This window comes from Oreochromis niloticus, linkage group LG1 (assembly GCF_001858045.2).
Source record: "Oreochromis niloticus isolate F11D_XX linkage group LG1, O_niloticus_UMD_NMBU, whole genome shotgun sequence".
Classification (NCBI taxonomy): domain Eukaryota; kingdom Metazoa; phylum Chordata; class Actinopteri; order Cichliformes; family Cichlidae; genus Oreochromis; species Oreochromis niloticus.
Genome location: NC_031965.2, coordinates 35,947,770 through 35,972,200, shown reverse-complemented (window position 1 = coordinate 35,972,200; position 24,431 = coordinate 35,947,770). Strand labels below are relative to the sequence as shown.

Genomic DNA, 24,431 nt, shown 5'->3' with positions numbered 1-24,431 from the left:
CTGGGGGATCGAACCGGCAACCTTCCGGTTACAGATGAGCTTCCCAACCACCTGAACCATGGTCGCCCCCATTTTTGCAGAACTCCATTTACCAACAACTCAAAGGTAAACATTATATTGGAAAATCTATTAGTATATAAGGCTCTTTTTAAAAAAATAAACAGCTCATATGTCAGCTGTCAGCAAAGCTGTAGGACTGAAAAATGTAAGAGAAGAACTTCAGTTCCTAAGTGTGTGAGGACAGAGGGTGTGTCCGAATTCAGGGGAAGGATGCTCCGAAGGAGGTATTTTGAGGCAATGACCTCACCGCGACGCGATGAAGGCTGTCCGAATTCAAAGAGTACTCAGAATGTGGCAACAAATGCATTTTACTTTTCAATGACGACCTAACACTTTCACAGACTAGCTACAAAGCAAACTGACGATTCTCTCGCAACGATCCACAGCATGTAAGGGTGAAGCAGCTATAACAAATAAGAAGGAGCAAGACAATAAAGAGACTTAAAAACAAATACAAATTTTAAAATGGATTCAAAACTTAATGGGAAGCCAATGACGCCGAGGTTTGCTTGTACCAGTTAAAAATCGTGCAGCAGCATTTTGTATCAGCTGTAGAAGTTAGAGGGATGCCTGGCTAATTCCAATCAACCGAGAATTACAATAATCCAGACAAGAGGTGATAAATGTATGGATCATAGTCTTTGGGTGGCATCTAGACAAGATGGGCTTAATATTTGAGAGCCACGTCAACTGAAAGAAAGAAGACTTGCCTACAGTATTCCATTAAGCTTTACTGTAACTCTTTGGGCACATCCATTTGAGACTAATGTGGGATAAGTCTGGGTTTGCCCTGCCCATACAGTTTTAGAGTTCATCTCATCCCACCCACTTTGGGCCTGCGCAGCCATTTTTGATAAAACATATTTATTAAATAGGAAATGGTCACCTAACTGCAACCACCTTGTTGCTGCATCTGCTTTTAATCAGTCTCCAACAGCAAAATAATTTGATACAATTACCAGGAAACCATTTATTTTTCCTAGTTACACGGACATGTCATCCTGTTTTAACTCAAAATAGATGAAATGACAAAAACACACACTCATTAAATGCATGCATATTAGATACACCTCAGATAGTATCAGGTTCCATCGCCTTACAGCATCACTTTGTTGTTCATGATTTGCAATGCAAATCAAGGTTTTTATGCAAATGCAAAACTTTAACACCAAGCTGTAACATTAGATATAGCTGTTTTCCTACAGGCTTTAACTTTGACTTGTAACAACTGGAGGAAAATCACACTGTGCATAAATTGGAAATTTGTGTTTAGCTTAATTTCTTTTTCAAAATCAGAATCAGTTTTAAAAAAAAGTAGCTTTAGTTGTAGTTTTAGTGCTGAACATATAAACAGGGTAAAGTATAATATTTCAATGTCATCCTGTATTTGCTGCATACTGAGTAGTGACAAGGAAGATGAGAAATGTATTTTTTGCCAGTTGATACTTCCTCTTTTTTACTTAGAATAGCATTTACATTTGTTTCATCAACTTCCTTTGCAGCTCTTCAAATTCAACAGTTTTTCCCCCCTGCTGTCACTTCTGCTTTGCTCTGTGTCCTCTATTAACTTAGTTCCACAGCAACATGGAAAGGTAGGCTATGCTTTTGCTCACTTTAAAATACATTTTACTTTTTCTGTTGATGCTGATAACAAGGGTTGTTAGCAATGGTCCCTCTAAGCTGTGCGCGCACTGCTGGCACGGTCTATGCACACAGAAAATCTGTGTTGCGCACAAAAAAAAAAAAATCTAACCTGAATTGAAATTAAAATTAAGACTTTAACAATTCTGTTTTGCAGTGTTACTCAGTGACTGGCTGCTCCCGTATGGGATTAGAACGATGCCACCTTATCCCATAGTCCAGCCAATAATACGATTCACATTCGTATATACGCAGCTAATCAACGTCGTTGACAGGTTATGACAGCGTCCTTATGTGCCGACACCGGTGTTTTAGCTAGCAAAGCGGCGTGGCTGATGTGGAGTGAAGCCACGTTAATGACAACATGTACAACCACTGGAGATGTGAGCAGGACAGACGGAACAATTGACGGAAAAAGTGTGGACTTTATACCAGTTTTTAAATTGTGTTGATAGGCCACGTAAAACCAGAGTTATGATAAAAATATCTGCAATGTTTGGTTTTCTTCCTGAATACTATCGTTGTTTATATTTACTGCGGGAAGAAACGGTAAAAACCGCATTTTATAAGGAAAACGCTCGAAAGCACTCTCTGCCTGTGAGCAAAAACAAAACCAAAAAAAACCCACCCTTTCCTGTTGGTGGAAAATGTACTATGTCGACCAATCAAAAAATGATATGGCAACGTGGCATTTAGTGATTTAGGAATGGGAGGAGGTTTAAGGAGTGTCGGCGGTGTTTTGAGATGTGAGAGATTTGCAACGTTTAGTGCAAATCTTTTGTAGTTAGTGTGTAGTTAGTGTGTAGTGTAGTCAATAGTTTTATTGTGTGTGTCAGAACAATGAGGCGACTACTGAATGTTAGAGGTGTTACAGGAGTGATACATCTCCTGTTGTCCGGCCTGCAGGTATCAGGCTTGTGATGTTCTCCTTTATCTCATAGTGGACAGAAATTATTTTTTGGAGTGGCACAAATAATTTGTGTGGCATCAAATTTGATGCAGAACACCTGATTGCTCTGTAAATAGTTTGAAATGTTTATTTGAAAAAAAAATGCCTTGGCTGCATTTTTAGGTAAACAGCTGCAAAAAACTTTGTTGTTTGCATAACTCAGTTACTTTATTGAAGAAGTAACTATATATAATTAATTGCCCAACATTGGTCATTGTATACTGTGTTTTGCAGACAGAGAGTTACAGGACTCTCTCCCAGACCACAGACTCATAATACTAGTCAGAGCTTTATTTTTAAAAAAAAGAAGAAAAAAAAAGAAAGTTGTGTTTTCAAAATTGGAGTTCAAGTTATTTTTACTTCCAATAGTGTTAACATACTACACAGGTCATGAACAAGATTTTTTTAAATTTTCATTGTAAGTGGGTGAAAGCAGTTAATTAACAGTAATCTGACATAAATGTAAATGCTGTAATTTGATTATTTTAATAAACCATGTAACTTGGATGGATTTGATACTGATGTGACCACAGTGCACATGTCTGATGTCGCTCACACTGGTCCAAGGGACCGCTCAGGGAGTTTGTGTGTTCGCTCAGACACATGAAAAATTCGAGGGAACATTGGTTGTTAGTGTTCTTAGAGTTGTTCAACTTTATTCGAATAACTCTAATAACGAATAACTCGACTCTGTGTACTTATAGGGCTTTGGAGCGTTATGTCGCGAGAGGGGGCGTGACCAGTTTTTTTGGTCAAGCCGCCATGTTAGTAGGCCAAACAAAGCACATGGAAGCATCAGCTATGGTTCGTACATGCTGTGTTGTTGGTTGCAACATTAGATCACATGATTGGGAAGCTGGAAAATGGTCTCTCTTTTTATCGTTTCCCCTCCTGGAAGCAACGTGAGGGATCTCTGTCGTCATTTTTTGTTGGTGTGCTCCCGACATTTTCATTCCGGTGTTGTGCCAAAAAGTGATTGCCTGCCAAAAACTGATTTCCAATGTTTCCATGTGTTTTTTATGTGTAATATTGTTACGTATGTTGGTAAATACACCTTGGTGAACAGGTATTACAAAGGGGTTATATATATGTCCACTTAAAATATATTTACAGAACTAGTTTTGCATTTGTTGCAATTTCAGCTGTCCTCTTGGCCAGGTTACTCTTTAAAGCGACATTTTTAAAGTTAACAATAAATTTTTTTTTAACTGCATACATAAAGGATACATAAAAGTCACTGCCAAAAACTGATTGCGGATTCTACCTTGTTACAGGAATGTTGTTTGTTGCTCAAGATGATGTGATATCATTCATGAGGGATACATTTGACATATGTTTCACATATTATAGACCAACAAGTTATTTATAGCAGTTTAAATACAAGCAATCAGTTTTTGGCAAATACCGGAAATCAGTTTTTGGCAGACAATCACTTTTTGGCACAACCCCGCTAAGTTCTAAAGAAATTCATATTGCTCTTTATAGGCTTTCAGTTTTATTTTCAATGCGCTGAGGCCATAGAAAGTTAGAACAAACATCCTAACGTGTGATGCAGCAGAACTATGTTCTGTTTATGGAGTAGCTTATCGGTGACAACTCCTCTAGAGTAGCAAGTGGAATTTGCCTTTTTTGCAGACGGCTCCTTTTGTCTTTCACTGCAGATGGTGTGTTTATGTTTTCATCTAGAGCAATTTTTGGGGCAGCTGCTGAGGAGAAGTCAATGTTATGTGCAACCTCTGGCTGTATCTTGGTCATATAGTCAATGTACTCACAACGTGGAGGCTTAAAAATGGTCAAATCTTGTACCCAACCGTTTGTGAATTAGATGTGCGCCTCCAGGGATTTATAATTCCGAAAATGATTTGCCGTGTATGTGCTGACTCCACAGACAAGGTACGCGAAGATATCGGGATAGGACAACGGCGGTAGGTCGTCTGGGTTTCCACTCCACTGCCTTATTTCATACGGGTCCACATTACTGATGCACGCTATTTTTTCCAAGTACCGTCTCTTGGCGTCTGGGCGCAGTCAGTCGCGATACAGCCCTTTGTCTTTTGTGGTGATTTCAAGCATGATTCTGGCAGTCCTGCTTCCAACACAGTGTGTTTGTTTTGATTCGTGGCCTTCTAACATGGCGCCGCGATCCCACAATGCACTGCGGCGAGACGTCAACTCCAAAGCCCTATTAGGATTATTGGTAGTAGTAGTAATATTAGAAATAGGAGGAGTAGAAGTTGAATTCATTTTATTTCTATACCTGTGTTTTTACAAGTTGGTACAGTCTATAAAACTAAAAATCTTTATGTAGAAAGCATATTCTGGATTATCCTGATGATGAGTCTTCTGGGTGATGATGTAAGAGTTTTGGTGGCTGTCCGCATTGACTGAAAGTCTTACTTGATCAAACAGACCATAATGATAATGGTAATTCTTTATAACTCACAATGAAGTTAGAAACCATTCAGCAAATTGAAACTGTGTTGATACTGATACCATGTAATAAGTGCTGGTCTGTAACATTACCAGCGCATTTATTACTAATAATAAATGATAGATAAGATTTAAACCATCACGGGCAGTCCCCTTAGCTGGTTTAAATCCTATCTATCAGAAAGGTCTTTTTCTGTCGTGATGGGTACCTACTCCTCCTCCACTGCCCCTGTCACCTCTGGTGTCAGGGGTCTGTGCTGGGTCCTTTGCTGTTCTCTTTATACTTGTTACCCTTGGGCCAAATCTTTGATAAATACAATATTTCTTTTCATTTTTATGCAGATGACATTCAAATCTATTTTTAACTGGCTGAGGATGTTACGTCTTCGTTGCAACACTTCTTTGATTGTATGAGTGAAGTTAAAAACTGGCTACTGAGCAATTCCCTCATTCTAAATGACAAGAAGACAGAAATTGTAATCTTTGATACTCCCATCCCTTGGGCTGAAGTAACTGGTATATTTGGGCCCTTTGCTAACTCCCTTTCTGATACTGCGAGGAACTTGGGTGTTGTCTTGGACCGTTCCTTCAAGCAGGACAAACATGTGTCCTCTGTAGTTAAATCTGGTTTCTATCAGTCTCTTAAAGGGAACTGGTAGGTTTGAGTCTATTACTCCAGTTCTTTCCGACCTGCACTGGCTCCACATTAAACATCGCATTGATTTTAAAATCTTATTGCTCACTTTTAAAATCATAAATAACACCACGCCCAGCTATCTTACGGATCTCCTCAGCTTTTATACCCCTAGGAGAGCACTTAGATCAGCAGGCCAAATGCTCCTGGTGTGACCTAGATCTTGGCTTAAGACCAGAGGTGACCGCGCATTCGCCTCTGTTGCACCCTACCTCTGGAATAATCTCCCTCAAGCTATCCGCGCGTCTGATTCAATTCAATCTTTTAAATGTCAATTAAAAACATATTTATTTAGCCTTGCCTACCCTGCCTCCTAGACCCTGCATTTGTAAGTGTACTGTAACTTATCTTTTTTGCTTTTATTAATGTTTTTATGATTTAACCTTCAGCCTTTCGGCTCGTGCCTACTATGCCTGGTGTATCATTGGTTAATTATGTCTCCCACCTGTTAGTATATTTTATTTGTACTTATTTTATTTTATTTACTTGTATTTATTATTGCTCTTATTTGGTTTCTGTGAAGCACTTTGGCATATGTTTGCTTTTTAAATGTGCTATATAAATAAAATTGTATTGTATTGTAATAATGCATTCCAACCTGAACAGTTATGTTAATTCCTACTTTTCTCCAATCATACAATCTGTTAGAGTAAAATGTAACAATTATTCCTTCTCTATACTGTGAACTCAAATTTCCTTTTTAGTCAATTAGAAACATTGTTAAATGTGGTGGGAATGCCTTTCTATCTACCTTCAGCATAATGGCAACAAAGTCAATTTTGTGCTAATCTAAAAAATTAAGACATTTTAATCAGAAAAGAACTTTGACTGAAAAGCATAGACTTTTTTTTCCATTCTAAATGTAAGAATCTCTTCACAGGAAGAAGAGCTGGATATTCTGGTGGTTGATGCCTTTTGTGTCTTATGACATGCTTTATCAAAATTGCGTGTTGGGACAGGATTCCTGTTGGACTAAATGCAATATATCATTTCCAATAAGTAAGTTGTTATATTAACTGCTGTGACAAAATAATTATCTTTTTACTAGAAATGACAGACAGCCAGACAATTTAGATTCTAACCTTAGAAACAAGGCTTATTCACTTTTTCTTTTTTTAACCTTTTATGAGTTCGAATAAAGTAAACTCAGCTTGCTTTCTGTCAATTTTTAGCTACATTTGTTTATTTCTCTCATACTGTATAAAGAGTCTGTACACACTATATTCTACCACAGCCCTAAAATGTCATGTCCCTTTAAATTACATTACTACACTTTAGAAGAAAGCATCCTACCCTCAGTATACTGTCTGCAACTATTGTAGACACCAAGGGCGTAGATTTGGCATGGACGGAAGGGACATGTCCCCACCAATATCCAGCGATTATTGAATTTTCCCCACCAATAATTTCATCTCTTCGAGTAAAGGAAAACAAACCCGATAGAAAGAAATAACGATCTATCAACATCTCATTCACCTAGCGGTGCAGAAAGAGTTAAATTACGTTCTCTACCAGAGTCCTACCTCATGTGACAAATATGGCCAATGTGATTGGCTGTGCCTTTCAGGGAGCTCTGTTTAGTTTTAGCAGCTGCAAGCCTGCGCTGCCAGGACCTGCAAGGAGGAGAGGATGGCAGCAAAAAGGAAGAACCTGGATATAAGAAAGTATTTTTCAAAGAAACCTGTAAGTCACTTAAATTCAAGTTCACTCATAAAATGTGTCCGTCATAATAACGTTACAGGCTATGCTAGGCTTTGGCCCACATCAGTCTAAAATTGTATGTAACCACGAAAAAAGTGTTTTGGAAGCTAACTTGACAACAGGCAGCACTATTAGTTATCTCAGTCTCAGAGTAGCATTTCTAATTTTGATTGAAACTGTCAGAGAAAACGGCAGCCTCGAGCAAGCCAGGATATTAGTTTACAGAGGCTGTTAAAATTATATGTCTAACGTTAAAATTTCATCCTAATGGTACTGACATATTCATAGGGTTAATTTTTGAGACAATATATCATGAGGTAGCCATGATTTTGCAAATATTCCACCTTGTAGTGCAGTTTGCACAAATTGTTTTAAAAATGCACTCACTCTACAAACATTACTGATGAGTGACTCATCAGTAATGTTTGTATAGTGTGCCTAAAATGTTGCATAATTTTGCTGAGAGATCTTTTACTGTGTGGTAATCTTATATGAGTAGTTGTATGGACAAAACCCACCAGGTCATTCAGTGTTCCCTTAGTGCTAATGTATCAAAGATGTTGGTGTAATATAACTGAAGTAATGTTGTTAAGTCCTTAAAGTCATATTCTTTTATTGTCATGACTGTATTTGAAGCTATTTTTATTTTTGTATGATACCTGAGTTATATGGAATATGGCTGAAGTAATCTAAATTCTAAAATACATTTGTTTAATAGTAATTTAACATTATATAATTCACATATAAAACTATGAATGGTAATTTTAAATGGTTTTAAAGCATGTAGAATAGCATATGTAGACAAGTATATTTCTCCCTTTTTTTTATTAAGAAGCAAAGACAAAAAGGAAAAAAAAAGAAACAGGGCAGGGTTCGGTGGCTGAATCATCCGTCCCCACCAATGCCAAAACCAAATCTACGCCCTTGGTAGACACAACGACATTCTTTAAATTTGAAAAACATAAATACTAACGGTGCGTTCACACCGAACGCGATAGAGGCGGCCAGAGCGTCAGGTTTACATGTAAAGTCAATGGAAAGAGGGTGATGACACGCGATTGCGCGTCCGGCGAAAATTCTGAAGCAGATTTGCGTCGCGAAAACGCCAAAACGCCTGAAACGCGCGTCAGTGTACCGCGTCTGGCGCGTTTGACTCGCGGAAAAAACCACGCGCGTGAGTTTTTGTGTTGCATTTTGTGCATACGCGTCTTTCGCCTCTACCGCTCGAGTTGGAAAAATTTGAACTCCAGCGTCAAATCGCGCCGCGTCAACCAATCAGGAGCCTGGTGACGTGGCTGTAACCAGGTCAAAGGGGCAGATTCAGCCAAAGCCCTTCATTCTTCAATGGAGGGAAGGCTAATCAACACCGTAGCAAACAACCCGGAGCTGTACGACACCAGCTGCTTTGTGTACCGAGACAGGAATATAAAGGACCGAGTTTGGAGGAAGAAATGTGAACAGTTCGGGCAACCTGGTGAGTTCATTAATTTCTCTTTTTACATTTTTCACTGACCCGGGGAAGCCGCACAAAAGCTAGCAAGCCACCGCTATTTTCCCACTGATGTACAAATACCGTTCTGCTTTTATGCATGCTGTCATGTTCAAGCGCTAGCTCGACAGCTGCCATCTAGCAAAGATACCGTCTGGCACAACTTCCTCCCACATCCCTCCCACATTTCCGGTTCACCCGCGTCAAAATATGCAATTTTGAGGCGCGGTGGATTTCTGTTGGACACGCGTTCGAGGTGCGAATGTGCAGGCGTCAAATTAGGGGCGTTTGGGGCGTTTTCGCTCGCGCCTATCGCGTTCGGTGTGAACACACCGTAAAAGATTTTCAAGTCATATGAGCAAATATTTTATTTACCACAGAACATCAATAAAATACAAGCTGCTTAAGCTGAGAAATTGTACATTTTAAGCGTAAAATGAGCTCATTTCAAATTTGATGCTTGCTACAGGTGCATGTTTACCATGGTGTAGCATGGTAAGACTGAATGCAGTCAGCTAAGACTGAAGAAGTCACTTGGATGAGTGATGAAACGTTTCTCCCACGGAAAACGTCCAGATAAACAGAACCAACCTTTTGGGGTAGTTAATGAATTTATTACTTCTAGGCTGGACTACTGTACTTCTTTGTTATGAGGATGTCCTAAACCCCCCCTGAAAAGCAAATTAATCCAAAATGCTGCAGCAAGAATACTGACAAAGACTAGATAGAGAGTTCATATTTCTCATATATTGGGTTCCCTTCTTTGGCTCCCTGTGAAATCCAGGGAATTAATTTTGAATTAAATCCAGAATTGAATTCAAAATCCTGCTCCTCACATACAAGGTCTTGAACAATCAGTCCCCATCTTAGAGCACTTTGCTCTCAGACTGCAGGCTTACTTGTTGTTCCTAGAGTATTTAAAAGTAGAATGGGAGGCAGAGCCTTCAGTTTTCAGGCCCCTCTTCTATGGAACCAGCTTCCAGTTTGGATTCGGGAGACAGACACTATCTCTACTTTTAAGATTTGGCTTAAAACTTTCCTTTTTGCTCAAGCATATAGTTAGGGCTGGACCAGGTGACCCTGAATCTTCCCTTAGTTATGCTGTAATAGGTGTAGCTGCTGGGGGATCACACTGATGCACTGAGAATTTCTTCTTCAGTCACCTTTCTCACTCACTATGTGTTAATAGACCTCTCTGTGTTGAATCATACGTGTTATTAATCTCTGTCTCTCTTCCACAGCATGTCTTTTATCTTGTCTTCCTTCTCTCACCCCAACCGGTCACAGCCGATGGCCGCCCCTCCCTGACCTTGGTTCTGCCGGAGGTTTCTTTCTGTTACAAGGGAGATTTTCCTTCTGACTGTTGCTTGCTAATAGGGGTGATATGACAGTTGGGTTTTCCTCTATTTGTATTATTGTAGGGTCTACCTACAATATAAAGTGCCTTGAGGCAACTCTCTTTGTACTTTGGCGCTGTATAAATAAAATTTATTGAACTGAACACTTTCCCACTTTGAGACAATCAATTTCAAAAGAGTTTTGGCCCACAGTACATGACGTCGTTTCTCAACCATGTTTAAATTTGGTTTCCTTATTGCATGATAGAGGTTTAGTTGGCATCTACAGATGGCAGATTGGACTGTATTAATTGAGAGTGGTTCCTGGAAATATTCCTTGGCCCATTAAGTAATGTCAGTGACACAATTATGCTGTGTGAGTGATTAATGAACATTTTCAGCCTCGTCCTTTATGCACAGAGACATCTTCAGTTTCTCTGAATCTTTTGATTATGTTATGCACTGAAAATGATGAGAGTTGCAAACCCTGTGCAATTTGATGTTGAGGAACATTTGAAGTATTGTACAATATTTTTACACAGTCTTCCACAGATTGGAGAGCCTCAGCCCATTTTTGCGTCTGAGAGACTGCCTCTCTAAGACATGCCTTTTATAGCTAATTATATTAAAGACCTGATATCAGTTGGCTAAATTACTTGCTAAATGTTCTCTCAGCTGAAACCTTTTGATCTTTCTTGCTTTTTCAGCCATTTGCTGCATCATGACAATTTTTTGGTGAGCTGTAGCAAGCATCAGGTTTGATTTCATTTGAAAGTCTTTTGGTTTTCATGTTTTTCCAAATTTAACAAACATTCCAACTCTTCTGGAATTCAGGTTTTATATACTATAACTTATTTTGAACAGTCATTTTTCCAACATGGCGATATGGCATTTAAAAATATACTTCTCATGCCTGCCTCTTACATCTTCATTTTCCTATACATGTCTTCATGAAGAAATATGAAATTGTATAATAGGTGTTTTGAGATTAAACTTTAACACATTCCGGGGATGGGGACATGTGGGGTGTTTTAATTAAATTGTACAAGGGTTCAATGCGTGTTGTTACATTTTCTCTACAGGTCGTAATCAGACCGAGTGTTGTATGAATTTCACAGACAATGTTTTGAATACTGGAAGCCTCAATGAGACTTTGAGGTTTGAAGTATTTATAATACTTTTTTGGGGGGGGGGTATGAATTATTTTGAAAAAAATTAAAGACTTGACTCTTTTCTACATCAATAAAAGGATGTAAATTGTTAATATTGTTAATATTTTTGCATTCTTCTCCCCAAGAGCCATTTGGACTCTACAGAGGGTTCTAGAGGGAACAGAGGTGAATGGGAGCATGCAATTGTATGTCAAGACTTTTGTCGCTCTTCTGCGCAAACCTAATGATACCTCCAGAGGCCTTGAAATTTATGCCAATGACACACAGGTTAAAAAAAACAAACTATTCACACAATTTTATTGAACAGTAGTTTGTAGTTAGACTCCACGTGTAGTAAGATAAGATCAACTTTATTAGTCCCACACGTGGGAAATTTGTTAATTTGTTAGTCAGAAATACCTGCCAAGTAGTGATGTACTCAGCTGATATCTAATGTTGTTCTGTTCAAGGTAATTTTAGTGAACGTAATCTAAACTAAATCTCTTTCTATTCTTGGCATGTTGATGCTGATACAGGTAACACCAGATGTGCCTCTTCTCAACAGTAAAGTGAGTGTCCAGCTGCCAAGAGAACTGGGTGCTGGACCGAATAACAAGATTGTGTTCTGCATGTTTAAATGGCCTGAAACAAAAAAGGTCATAAACTACACTTCTTATATAAAAACATGTAGAAAAAGGATGTTGTGAGCTATAGAATAATACGATCTTTGTATTTACACATTAAATTTAAACTACTGCTCATGGAGCGCGTGGGTCTTGCTTGTTTTAGTCTAATAAAATAACATTTGGGGTTTTTTTTGTTTTTCTTTGTGAGGTTATATTTTTTTTGTTTACCACTTGTTAGGAAATGTACTCTTGTTTATTTTCACATCATTATAAAGGCATCTTAATAATGAAAATCAAATTTACATGTCCTTATCAAAGGAGTGGTGTATACACATGGCATACTGTAAAAACAATCAGATTTAAAATCCCATCTTAACAACCCTATCAAGCTTCCTTACACCAGCTACACCAAACAGCCACAAAATTAAACCCACTTAGCTTCTGAATTTGCTGGATGCTTGAATAATTTGTCCAGTGGGGAATTTGTACTCTTTAGCACAGTGACATTATTTTATTAACACATAAAATTTAAAATTAGTACACATATTTTTGAAGGAAGGTGGGTACATCAGGACAGAATCATCACATTTTTTTTAACAAAATGTAAATTACTTGAATATCAAACCATGCAACTAGATCACTGAGTAGTGTTTTTCCATTTAACACAGAAGAGTCAGAAAATAATATTAAAACTGTCTTTGCAAAACTGTTAAACCAGCTGACAAATCTGCATTTTATTGTAGAGAGTTTTTGAAAGCCCACATGAAGTATATGATCAAAGACTGGTTGGTCTGAGTGTGCAGGGCAAGAAGATATCAGGACTGCAGGAGAGAATCAACATCACAATGGAGTTTACCAAGTGTATAAAGGTGACTGTTTTTTTGAACATTTATTTCAGTCTTACCTCCTGTAATTTTATTGCATAATTATTTGACACATATAATATGCTGTAAATGTTGTACAAACATGACATATTTTTGTGTAGGAAACTCAGAAACCCTCGTGTCAGTTCTTTAATTATTCAACATACAGTAAGTAACAAACATCACATCTGTCATGAACAGTAGTGTACACTGCTCAAAAAAATAAATAATTAATAATAATTTAAACTTATGGGACACATTACCCATTTCATTATAGATATCCATCACGATTTATTCTCCCCTCAAAATCTGATGTGTTTCCAAAGTGTTCCTTTAATCTTTTTTGAGCAGTATAACGCACCAATATTTTCAGAAGTTGGACTCATTGGGTTTTGTGTTTTCACTCAGGGCCACCAAACTGAGCTGATGTTCAGAAATGTGATCTTTTGCATAATGGATCTGTTTGTTTTGCTTATCAGATTTTAGTGAGGATGGCTGCGTCACACACTGGACACATGGTCAGACTAACATCACCTGTTCCTGTAACCACCTCACATACTTTGGTATCCTCATAGTAAGACTGGACTCATTTATTATGTAAAGAGGAATTCAAAGAATGAAGAATTTGAGAGATCTCCTTCTGTCTGTCCATCTCCTCTTCACTTCTATCAACAAACACTTATCTGAACTGCCTCAAACTTTGCAGCTTCACAATGACATGCCAGACCATTACTCACTTTACCTTAATTCTGCCTTAAACCTTCAAACAGGCTTTTCAAGTGGTGTCGGGAAAGACATGGCAAGCTAAAAAACACTGCAAAATTTTGTCATACTGATGGTTTTAAAGTCACACAGCTTCTCAGAAAGATCTTTTTTAGATTTCTTTTTAAGATCTTCAGTTTCCTTTATCAGAAATGGTGATGAAAGGTTAAGACCACAAACCACAAAGTTGCACAGCTAGATTTGGAACACACACATGCGCACACACACACACACACACACACAAAGAAACTGCTTGCATGTGAGATCTTTAGAAGGAATAGTTATAGTAGCTAATACATGGGTAACTTTGCACTCATTGTATTAGTACAATTAAAGAAGTAAAAAACAAAAGTTTCTTTTATATGTTAGCAAATCTCTTTATCCCCACAATACTGAATCCTGTCTACAAGGTTCTTTAACCCTAGAACACTATCGCTATAAATAGTAACACCATCACTTGCGCCAGGTGATTTTTACCCGATATAATATACCCAACGAAAGGTACTCGGCATCAAAATATATCAAAATATGACAACACATGACAAATTACCGTGGTCTTTGATTTTCAACTGTGCCATATCTAACAAAATGAAAAAGAAGAGTCATGGGGGGACACTAAAAAAGTGCTCCTAAATTACCCAAAAATTAGGAATTCGAAAATAAAGAATTCTTAAACAAAAAAACAATGACACTGGAAAGTTGGTCTTTGGTCCACCCATTCCTGGGACATTTGAGACTTCCCTGGTGAAGGCACAGTCTCCTCGACACACGAACAGCTGCAGGAGAGAGAAACAAAAAAATTGCACTTTTTGGTGGGTAAAAATGACCAGGTGACTAAAAGATTTTTTTCATCATATGAATTCCCTTGGAATTCATTTTGCGATATTTATTCATAACAACTGCACTAAATAAGGATAACATGCAAATTCCAGGACCACTCCTACTTACCTATTCCTTATATGCAGTAAATAGACGCAGGGTAGTAATGGTGTGGACACACTTCCTGTCCAAGGCTGCGGGGCAGTCAGCACACCTCACTAAGGGAGTACTGCTTTCTGCTCCCACTGGTCCTGCCTCACCTGCAAGAGTGCCAGGGGTAGGGATGTCAAGCACACTACAGATCAGGATGCAGCAAGATTGCCTGATTTTATACACTAACACTATCACCAGGTGAAATCCACCCAAAACCTACTTTACCCTCTATCACTATTGCTGGGTGAAAATCACCCGAACACATGCCTGTAGGAAAAAGTGGGCTTTGGGGTAGGGAAACACCCACGCCTTCAAAGACATCAAAGACCATGCTGAAGCTACACAAGGACCCATGACATTCAGACAAACGCAACAAATTGAAAATCATGTAAATACATTTGCTCGGGTGAAAATCCCCCGGCGATAGTGTTCTAGGGGTAAGGACCTTTTGCAGGTTTTCAGGTCAATCCCGCGTGAAATCAACCATGTGCTTTATCAATAGTTCTTTATCCAAATGGGTTTTTTGCTATTAACTTTGAAATTTTCTGTAATTCAGAGAATCTCTACAGTTTTTGATTTACAAAAAGAATGCCCTTTGTATGAATCCATAAACCTAAGCAGTGAGTGAAAGTAAACAGTGAGGGCAAAAATGGGAATATAATGTTAATGAATACAAAGCATTAGATGAGCTCAATCACATCTTAAGCAATGATGTTAATCCATATAACACTGATGGGGGACATTTGTCTGCATAATCTTGTTTTTGGTTTTTTTTTTGGTTTTTTGATAATTTATCTGATACAGTTTTATGAATAGTCAAGTGTTTTCATGCCGTTTTATTGCTTCTTTTACAAAAAGGAGGGATTTAAAAAATCCTCCACCACTCCTCATTTTCAGCTAGTATCAAATAATAAATAACAGTAAAAATAATAGTAAATGCTTCCATAGTGTTTCTCTTCTTTGTTTTGTTTTGTAAGTGTTTGAAGCACTCGGATGTCACATGCATGTGGGTTTGGTATACAGCCTTTAGATTCTCTATTTCTTTCTTCTTTCATAAAATCACATGGGATTCATCAGTAAACTGCAGTTTAATGTATTTATAATTTTTCTGGAAGGAGTAGTTCATGTGGTAATGAAAACATGTTGTTATAATTTTGTTGCACAATCAGAATCAGAATCATCTTTATTTAGCCAAGTTTGTGCACACAAACAAGGACGGTTCACTTTGCTCTCTGTGTGCAAAGAAAAGAAACATTTTTGCCATGTTACAGCTCTTCTATATAATAAATGCACAGTTTAACCTACACATTCATTGAATGTCAATAATATGCATGCAAATATAATAACAAATATGATTTGTTATGAATGCAGATACGTTAGTTGTGCGTTTCCTTCTTTTTTGTTTGGTGTCATTCTAGATGGCACCACAGTAAAAATATTTCTTCTACATAATCAGTTCTTCTTTTACTTGCTCTGCTCAACTTGTTTTCATTCAAATTACTATCCTTCCCTGGTCAGAAGATGGGGATGTTACATGCAGGTCAACTGCTAAGGGCACAGTTAAGAGCCATCTGTCTGGTTTGCATCATAACTCATCACTGCAGTCTATTGCTTTATTCATAAAACACTCCAACCAAAACTGTACTCTCTCTGTCTCTCTCTCTCACACACACACACACACACACACACACAGGAAGTGTGTGTGTGTGTGTGAGTACAGTGCTGTCTGTTATTGTATGCCAGTCCTGTATTGCTACTATGTTGTATTGGTTTTCATGCTAACTGTTTGTGTCTGGTGCTCGTGCTTGATTATCTACCCTTTGCCTACCTTAATTTTGTGTATTCATTGCATGTTATTGTGTTGTTATGTTATGCTTGTCATGACTGCACGTAGCATAGTAGTAGTTGTTTTATTTTTTTTTTTTTTTTTCACATGTATTAAGCTGTTCATTTAACTTTCTTTTTAGTCCTGCCCCCATTTTCTTCAAGGGACTTGTACCACCAGAAATAAGAAAGTATACTTAATAACCTAGTGGGTTAAATAAAGTTACATTTACTGTGTAAAAAAAAAAAAAAAAAATTAAGAAAAGTATTGACTTCTGACATGTGGTATCTATTGGCCTGTTGACCTGTCATTGACTAGAAGATGAAAGGTTTGCTGACTAATTGTTATAATACAAAAAGTGAAAGATTATATAAACATGTGTTTTCTCCACAGATACCTGATCCTTCCATCACAAAGAAAGACCAAGAGATTTTAACACACATTACTGTGATTGGCTGTAGTATTTCCCTTTTTACTTTGGTCATAGCCATTTTGCTCTTTATTACAAACAGGTAATAAATTCATTTTTCATATTCTTCCCATCTTCATCAGTCCTTCCTCTTTCATGTTTTTAGTACCTCCTGTAATCTAATTTGCCTCTGCTCTTGTCCCCTTTTCTGGAACTTCCTCATACCTTTGTCATATGGCTAGCCTGTTTTTCATCTTTCAGTTGCCTTAAAGGATACTGAAATCTTCCATTCACTGGCATTCACTGATCATCTTACAGCAAATGCTATTGTTATCTCTTCATCTTTTTTTTTCTTCTCTTGTTATGGTCTACCATTCCTCCCGTTGTGATACAATATGTTGCTTATAACACATCACTTCTCTGTGTGGCAGGAAACTCAAACAAGATGTCTCTATGAAGGTCCACATCAACCTTGTAATTGCCCTGATCCTCCTGAACCTGCACTTCCTGCCCAATCAGGCAGTGGCAGCAGGGTCCTCCTCTGGACTTTGCTTATACATGGCTCTTTTACTTCATTATTCCCTGCTGGCCACTTTCAGCTGGATGGCCTTGGAAGGTTTCCACTTATATCTTCTCTTAGTCAAAGTCTTCAACATCTATGTCAAGAAATACCTGCTCAAACTCAGCATGGTGGGATGGGGTAAGTGGAATCAATTAGTCAGGGAGCTGTCATTGTCAATCTGGAAATGTTTTACTAATATATATATATATATATATATATATATATATATATATATATATATATATAATATATACATTTATATATATATAAATATATACATTTATATATATTTTTTTGCTCTAGGTGTCCCTGCCATGATTGTGTCAGTGGTGGTCATCATAGACAGACAGTTTTATGGCCTTACCCCTCTGGACACGTCTAACTCCTGCAATACTGAAATGTAAGATTTGCTAGCATGTATCAAGAATAATAATTCACATTTACTTATTAACTGTTTTGCCTGTCAGGGTTTATGTAAAAATACATGTTTATTTTTTTTTAAAGGGAGAAGCAGAAATGTGCCATTTCACCAAGCATCTAACCTACCTACTAAAATTGAAACATTAATTCCTTTGTAACTCTGGGGATGCTTTTACTACATAGATCTGCATTAATGTTTCTATACTAAATATATTGTTGATTTTTCAGTTTTAGAGGTTAAAACATTATCTGCTCTTTCTTTTTAGATGCTATATAACCAATTACTATGTGAAAATATGGACTACAGCGGGACTGTTCAGCTTGGTGTTCCTCTTTAATGTAATCATGTTTGGGGTGACAGTCAGACAAGTTTTGATTCTCCACCACACCAGAGAGGTAATTCTGTAGTCTTAAAAGAAATATTTAAGTAGTAATCCATCAGTGTATCCATTGGAAACCCTAAACTAGCAATGATTCTTCTTTTAATGACAATTTAAGGTCTCAAGTCAAATTTTAAATAGTCTGTAACCTTCTATTTCATTTTACATTTGGTAAATCAGTTTGGGCAGAATAACCTTGACAAAGTCAAGAAAGACATTTCTACCCTGGCTGGAGTCATGACTCTGCTCGGCATTACCTGGGGCCTGGTCTTTTTTTCATTCGGCCCCCTGATCACTTCTGTCCTCTACCTCTTCTGCATCTTGAACTCCCTGCAAGGTCTATAAACTCACACAAACACACACACACATGCACACACAGTGGCAGAGTTTGGTATGTGGGTTACGCCTATAGAAAAACTTCCCAGTATTCTGCTATTTACTCTTTGGTGTCATTCATTGCATTGGGTGAATTAAGTCTGTAGAAACAAGACATACTGCCAATTTGACAGTTTATCAATTCACAGAACAGGGATCTCAGTTGTATCTGCTAAATCTCGCTTTGTGGAAGTGTATGTTGCTATCTTGGAGGATAGAGTTCTGGCCCAGACTGAGGAGATATGGGACTGCCACTGGTTACAGAATCTCATCTCAACATCTCTGTTCGTTGACACTGATGAAACTGATGACAAGGCTTGGTTTTCAGTGAGGGAGTTGCTGCCTCACACCATCACACTGATTCCACCAAAAGCTGTCACCCATGGTGCAGCAAACAGTGGGTGTGTCCCAATTCAGGGTCTGCGTCCTTCAAGGCCACAGCCTTCGCGGTCTGAGTGGGCTGCGTCCTCGAAGACTGGAAGTGCGAGGCTTGTGAAATGGGACGGTCTAGCCTCCTTCTTGCTGCTCAGGTTGCCTAGCAACCATGACACTAACCACTGGAAACGTTCCATACAGGATTGTTTGAGAGAAATGAAGGAGAAAATGTTTTTGTTCATCTGTTTGTTTTTATATGAGCTTTGTTTGATTTTAATAAGCATCTGAGGCTGAGACCACGGGACTGTAAAAAGATGATTGTCAGGCGTCATTTCTGTACTGGACAGTCAATTTAAGATTAGCTAGTAAATAACAATTAGCTAATGTTGTTCATGAGACTAAAGTCATCTCACTGTGGTAATGTAAATATAGCATGGCCGATATTAAAGGTAGTACCTCTCTCAAACCAAAGCAAATCAAATCACTTCTATTGTCACATCACATGTGCAGGTACACTGGTACAGCACATGCGAGTAAAATTCATGCGAGTGAACTCGCGACTGTAAAATACTGAGCTTCAGTAAAGATTCAAGTTGCATGTATTTATATTTCCTATTGTCACTCAAAGACAAGTATCTTTGACAGTGTATATATATAGATGTATTATATATAAGAGATAAATGTTATTTTAATATGTTGGCATTACTAAATTTGGCTCTATGCTTACATATATGTATAAAAAGGAAATGTACGAGCTTTGATAACTGTTTCTGATAAAATGAAGAGTAGACTGATATATGAAATATTCCTTTATTGGGTGAGAAAATCAGACCATGTCATAACTGCTTTAAGTCATACAGAATAGATATCAGAGCCTTAAACAGGCCGACTTCTGCTAAATGGGTCAAACTGGGCACAAAGTATACAAACACATAACATCCTTATAGAATATGATGTAACACTATAGATCAACTTACCTCAGAATATATAAAGCATATAAACAATTACAGCAATATGATGCAACAAACACAGCAGTGCTACTAATCCAAAATACTCAAAGCTTCATAGAACTGAAATAAACATGGACATTTAATTTTAGGTGCATTCTGCTGCTGATACATACTTTAGGTTTCTGAATATTAAACTTGTTTCTGCCTTTCATGTGGGTGATCGTGGCTCAAGAGTTGGCAATTCGTCTTGTAATCGAAAGGTTACCGGTTCAAGCCACAGTTCGGACAGTCTCAGTCTTTGTGTCCTTGGGCAAGACGCTTCACCCGTTGCCTACTGGTGGTGATCAGAGGGCCCGGTGGCGCCAGTGTCTGGCAGCCTCGCCTCTGTCAGTGTGCCCAGGGCAGCTGTGGCTACAATGTAGCTTGCCATCACCAATGTGACTGAATGTGTAAAGCGCTTTGGGGTCCTTAGGGACTAAGCAAAGCGCTATACAAATACAGCCCATTTACCATTTCATAGTGTTTAACTTGAAGGCCCTGAGTACTTTCTCCCACACTGAAAACACTGGAATGATAACATTATTTGAACATTACCTAATGAGACTGATTCAGGACAGACAATTAGTTATTTTAAACTTTCCTAGCAGTCCTTCACAAACAGGGAACAGTCTGTCTATTCTCTCCATCTGTCAGCTGCTGCTGGCTCTTCCTCCTCCTCTTCCTCACACACTGCTGAGTTTGTCCTGGTGGATCATCAGGGATGCAAAGCCTCACAAATGATGTGCAGCATTGGGTCCCTCAGTCTGTCCTCACTCTGGACACTTGCAGTTGTCACACATGAAAATCAAATGTGTGATAAGCTGCAGGATTCAAACACAAGTGTAACTTATAAATACATGTTCATACTTTTATTCCACAATCAGAGAGAAAGTAAAAGAGAGAGAGTGCAGGACAGACAGACAGGTGACAGTCTCAGGTGTACACACTGCTACAAAACAGACTTTAACGTGTGTTTGAACGAGCTGACGGTTCACTCGTTGAGCTGAAAGAAAGATGCTTTAATCACAGGAGTCACACACGTATCCACTGTACCATCTGGGAACTCTTCTTGTTTAGCACTCGTAATAACACAAACAGTCCCGTGGTCTCAGCCTCAGATACTCAACTAATCAAAGTGATGTCATAAAAAAATTAACGAACAAAAAAACATTTTTTGTTCTTCATTTCTGTCAAACAATGCTGTATGAAACGTTTCTCGCAGTTAGTATCATGGTTGCTAGGCAACCTGAGCAGTCCGCAAAGTGTGCATACTATGAAGCGTGCGGTCGCTGGATTGGGACACAGCCTGTATATCGTTCTTGTGTCTTTTCCATACACCTGAATCAAATGATTAGTTCATTACTAGGTTTCTGGACAACTTCGGGAGCACGAGAATGCAAGTACGCACAAGTACGCATATTGGGGGTGACCAAATTCATGGGCTGCATCCTCCTGAGGCCGCATTTGTAGGCCAATTACGTCACAGCGACACAACGAAGGCTGTTCAAATTCGTAGACTCCTCTGAATGCAGCCAACAAATGCCTCCTCCTTTTCCCCGAATTTGAAGGATGGGTCGGGTGTGTCCTTTGTGGCCCACCATGTCCCAGAATTCATAGCGCGGCTCAACCAATTCCAGTTTTCAACAATGACAGCCGCTACTAAGGTTTTAATATTACTCTTATTACCCTTTCTGGGTGACAAAATAAACTTTTAACATATTTTCAGGCAAGAATGTAGCTGTGTAAACTTCAAATATCTGCTTGGTTTATCGAGATATCACATATTTGCAAAAGTGCTCCGACGTTTTCGGAGACGTCTGTTACCCACCAGCTCGATAGCTAGCTGGGAGCTCGAGGGCCACTGAAGCCGCCAAGAATGGCACAACTCCCGACACATCATTTTCAGTTCACCGCGGACTTTCGCTACTTAGGTTAAACGTAATATATAAGTCACTTAGATAACCTAAAAATGTTATTGTTTGGCTTTTTTCAGTGTTTTATTTGTTCATGAGTAAATCGGTTTGGCTGAGATTAAAGTCATTAGATTAGATTAGATTAAAAAAAACCTTTTTTAATCCCCTGGGTGGTTTTCACACAGCTGAAACAGAAAACTGATTAAACAGAAGTGTGAGATGGTCGAGAATTTACACCAGTGTCCTGTTATATTTTAGATAGCAAGAAGCAGACAGCTGAGTTTATTAAACTCCACCGAGACAGCGGTGATGCAAATCTGAAGGCTAGACCGTCCAATTTCAAAGCAGTTTACTTCCGGCCTACCCGATCTTCTGAGGACCCGGCCCACGTGGACCGCGAAGGCCGGGTCCTCAGGAGAGCGCAGGCCATGAATTTGGACATGACTTTCAAGATATGTTGGGGAGGTAATTTAGCCATTTAAATCAGCTGTGTTGGATCAAGGACACATCTAAAACCTCCCTCGAGGATTGGAGTTCGACACTTGTGCTCTACATGTTCAGGTTCCAGTGCACATGTTGCTGACACCAGCTTTAACAGGCCTGACTGTGAAGTTAATTCATGGTAAGCCCTGTGAGATTGGTTGTTTGCAGCCTATTCAGGATTGCTTGGGTAGAGTATTGTCAGCCATATTGTCCTGCAAATCTTGACTGCAAATGTGTGGAAGACTGCCTGCAGGTCCCAAGTGCTTCCAAGGGGAGGAAACAGTCTTCTTGTGGTGTCGTCTTCTTTGGACGCCCACTTTATTCCGTGTTAACAGAGAAATTTGTCAAGTTTTTTTTATGGGTGAACACACATACTCAGCTCTTCTGCTTAATGCACATATGCATTGTCCTTATAGATACCATTTAAGGGGAAATAATAGTATAAGATTTGTTTATAATTTTAATTACATTTTACGTAACATTTAAAAGAAAATCTCATGACCTATCCGTTGATTAGAGTTAAAAGTGTTTAAGTTTAAGTGAGCAATAAAAGATTTGAAATATATAAAAGATAAGCCACAGCATTCATAAGTTTAAATAGATGCTGTGCAATAATAGATTGTAAAAGTGATGTTACTTTCCATTATAGGGGACACATGAACCGTCTCTTCTGCCTAATGATGAAAATTGCATTAGAACTATTTAAGATTTTTGTTAAAAATCTGTTTATGTAGAGCTAAGATTTTGTGTTGGATATGGATACACAGTTACTGGACAGAGATTTGACACAGATGCATTATTAGCACCATTTTCATGAATTCATCCTTTTCCCATCTAAACCTGTACATCTCTCTGTCTCTCTCCTTTGTGACTGCAGGTTTCTTCATCTTCCTTTGGTTTGTGATGTCACTGAGAAAGGCTAAAACCTCGGCTACTAAGATGAGCAGTGAAACACGCAGCACTAACAGCTAGTAGCAACACCTCCATAAAGATCTGTGTGTGTTGGTATAATTCATATTGTAATACAGTGACAACATGATTATTTCTTCTTTAAATCATGATGTTTATTTAGAGAACAGCACAACAGAGAAGGCAGCTGAGTGAGTGTGAACATTAATGTTATGTTTAAAGCTTTATTGATGAAATACATGGCATAAAACATTTGTGGTAAGGAATTAATCTCTCCTAAGAGCAACTTAGAGGATGGGTTCCCTATGCATTGTAAACTTTTCCATATTTGAGCACTTCAGAAAGTAAAAGTAGAGGGATAACTACAGAATACTGTTTTTATTGGTTTTCTGCCTAAAGTCAATCATTTACATTCATGCATGAATGTTTTATATTTTAATACTTATTCAATTTTTATCTCAGTCATAATTTCCTATTATTTTTTACATACATACATACTAAAAATCATAGGAAATAACAACTAAAATATATATTAGGGGTGCAACGATACACAAAATTCACGGTTCGGTTCGATACTTTGGTGTCACGGTTCCATATTTTTTCGATACAGAAAAATAAAAATCTATCTTATCGAGAAATCACTCATCTTTGGAAAAGAGAGTTTATTACAGAGAAATGGCTCTTTCCAAAATAAAAGCTATACTATACCCTTCTTCTGGGGTATATTCTCAGCAGCATATTAAACATATCAGGTCCCCAAAAGGAGAATCATGTGCTGACGGCTGTCTAAATGACGCGGGTAAAGTTTATAGCATGCGTGCTTGTTGTTTTTGTCTGCTTCCACTTGTCTTTGCACTAGGATGATGTCGGCGTAAATGTGCAGTCATATTCGTTGTGTTCCCACTAGTGCTGTCAGCGTTAATCTCGTTTAAATGACATTAACGCCATAACGCGGCAAATCTCCGTTAACGAGTTACCGTGGATCGCCCCGTGCATGGGGCTGGACGGCATCAACACGTTAACAAGCCAACTGCGCTAACGCACTAGTTCCTACCAATTGAGTATTGCGTGGCACATCCAACATACTGTTTTACTTTTGTCCATGATGCACTTACC

At 38.4% G+C, this 24,431-nt stretch overlaps 1 protein-coding gene across 4 annotated transcripts; it reads left to right on the top strand.

Annotated features, from left to right (window-relative positions):
- Positions 1 to 23,925, top strand: LOC100706076 (adhesion G-protein coupled receptor G1). Of its 4 annotated transcripts, XM_025908149.1 has the most exons (15): positions 1 to 105; positions 1,563 to 1,652; positions 6,655 to 6,773; positions 11,384 to 11,459; positions 11,599 to 11,740; positions 11,989 to 12,108; positions 12,822 to 12,947; positions 13,064 to 13,109; positions 13,421 to 13,515; positions 16,894 to 17,012; positions 17,341 to 17,609; positions 17,775 to 17,871; positions 18,158 to 18,287; positions 18,452 to 18,608; positions 23,284 to 23,925. In XM_025908149.1, exons 2-15 carry the CDS (start codon positions 1,645 to 1,647, stop codon positions 23,376 to 23,378), a joined length of 1,599 nt encoding a protein of 532 aa, XP_025763934.1. In that variant the 5' UTR covers positions 1 to 105; positions 1,563 to 1,644; the 3' UTR covers positions 23,379 to 23,925. The 4 variants fall into 4 exon arrangements, with proteins under 4 accessions (XP_025763934.1, XP_025763935.1, XP_019216660.1 ...); XM_025908150.1 differs by lacking the exon at positions 1 to 105 and having other exon boundaries at positions 1,522 to 1,652; positions 11,989 to 12,103; positions 12,820 to 12,947; XM_019361115.2 differs by lacking the exon at positions 1 to 105 and having other exon boundaries at positions 1,522 to 1,652.
- The last annotated feature ends 506 nt before the right edge of the window (positions 23,926 to 24,431 follow it).

Bases quoted from the DNA above. Each gene is read 5' to 3' on its own strand.
- LOC100706076 (XM_025908149.1), top strand. The intron at 6,774-11,383 runs GTAAGTTGTTAT...TTTTCTCTACAG, and splicing joins CAATATATCATTTCCAATAA to GTCGTAATCAGACCGAGTGT. The intron at 18,609-23,283 runs GTCTATAAACTC...TTGTGACTGCAG, and splicing joins CATCTTGAACTCCCTGCAAG to GTTTCTTCATCTTCCTTTGG.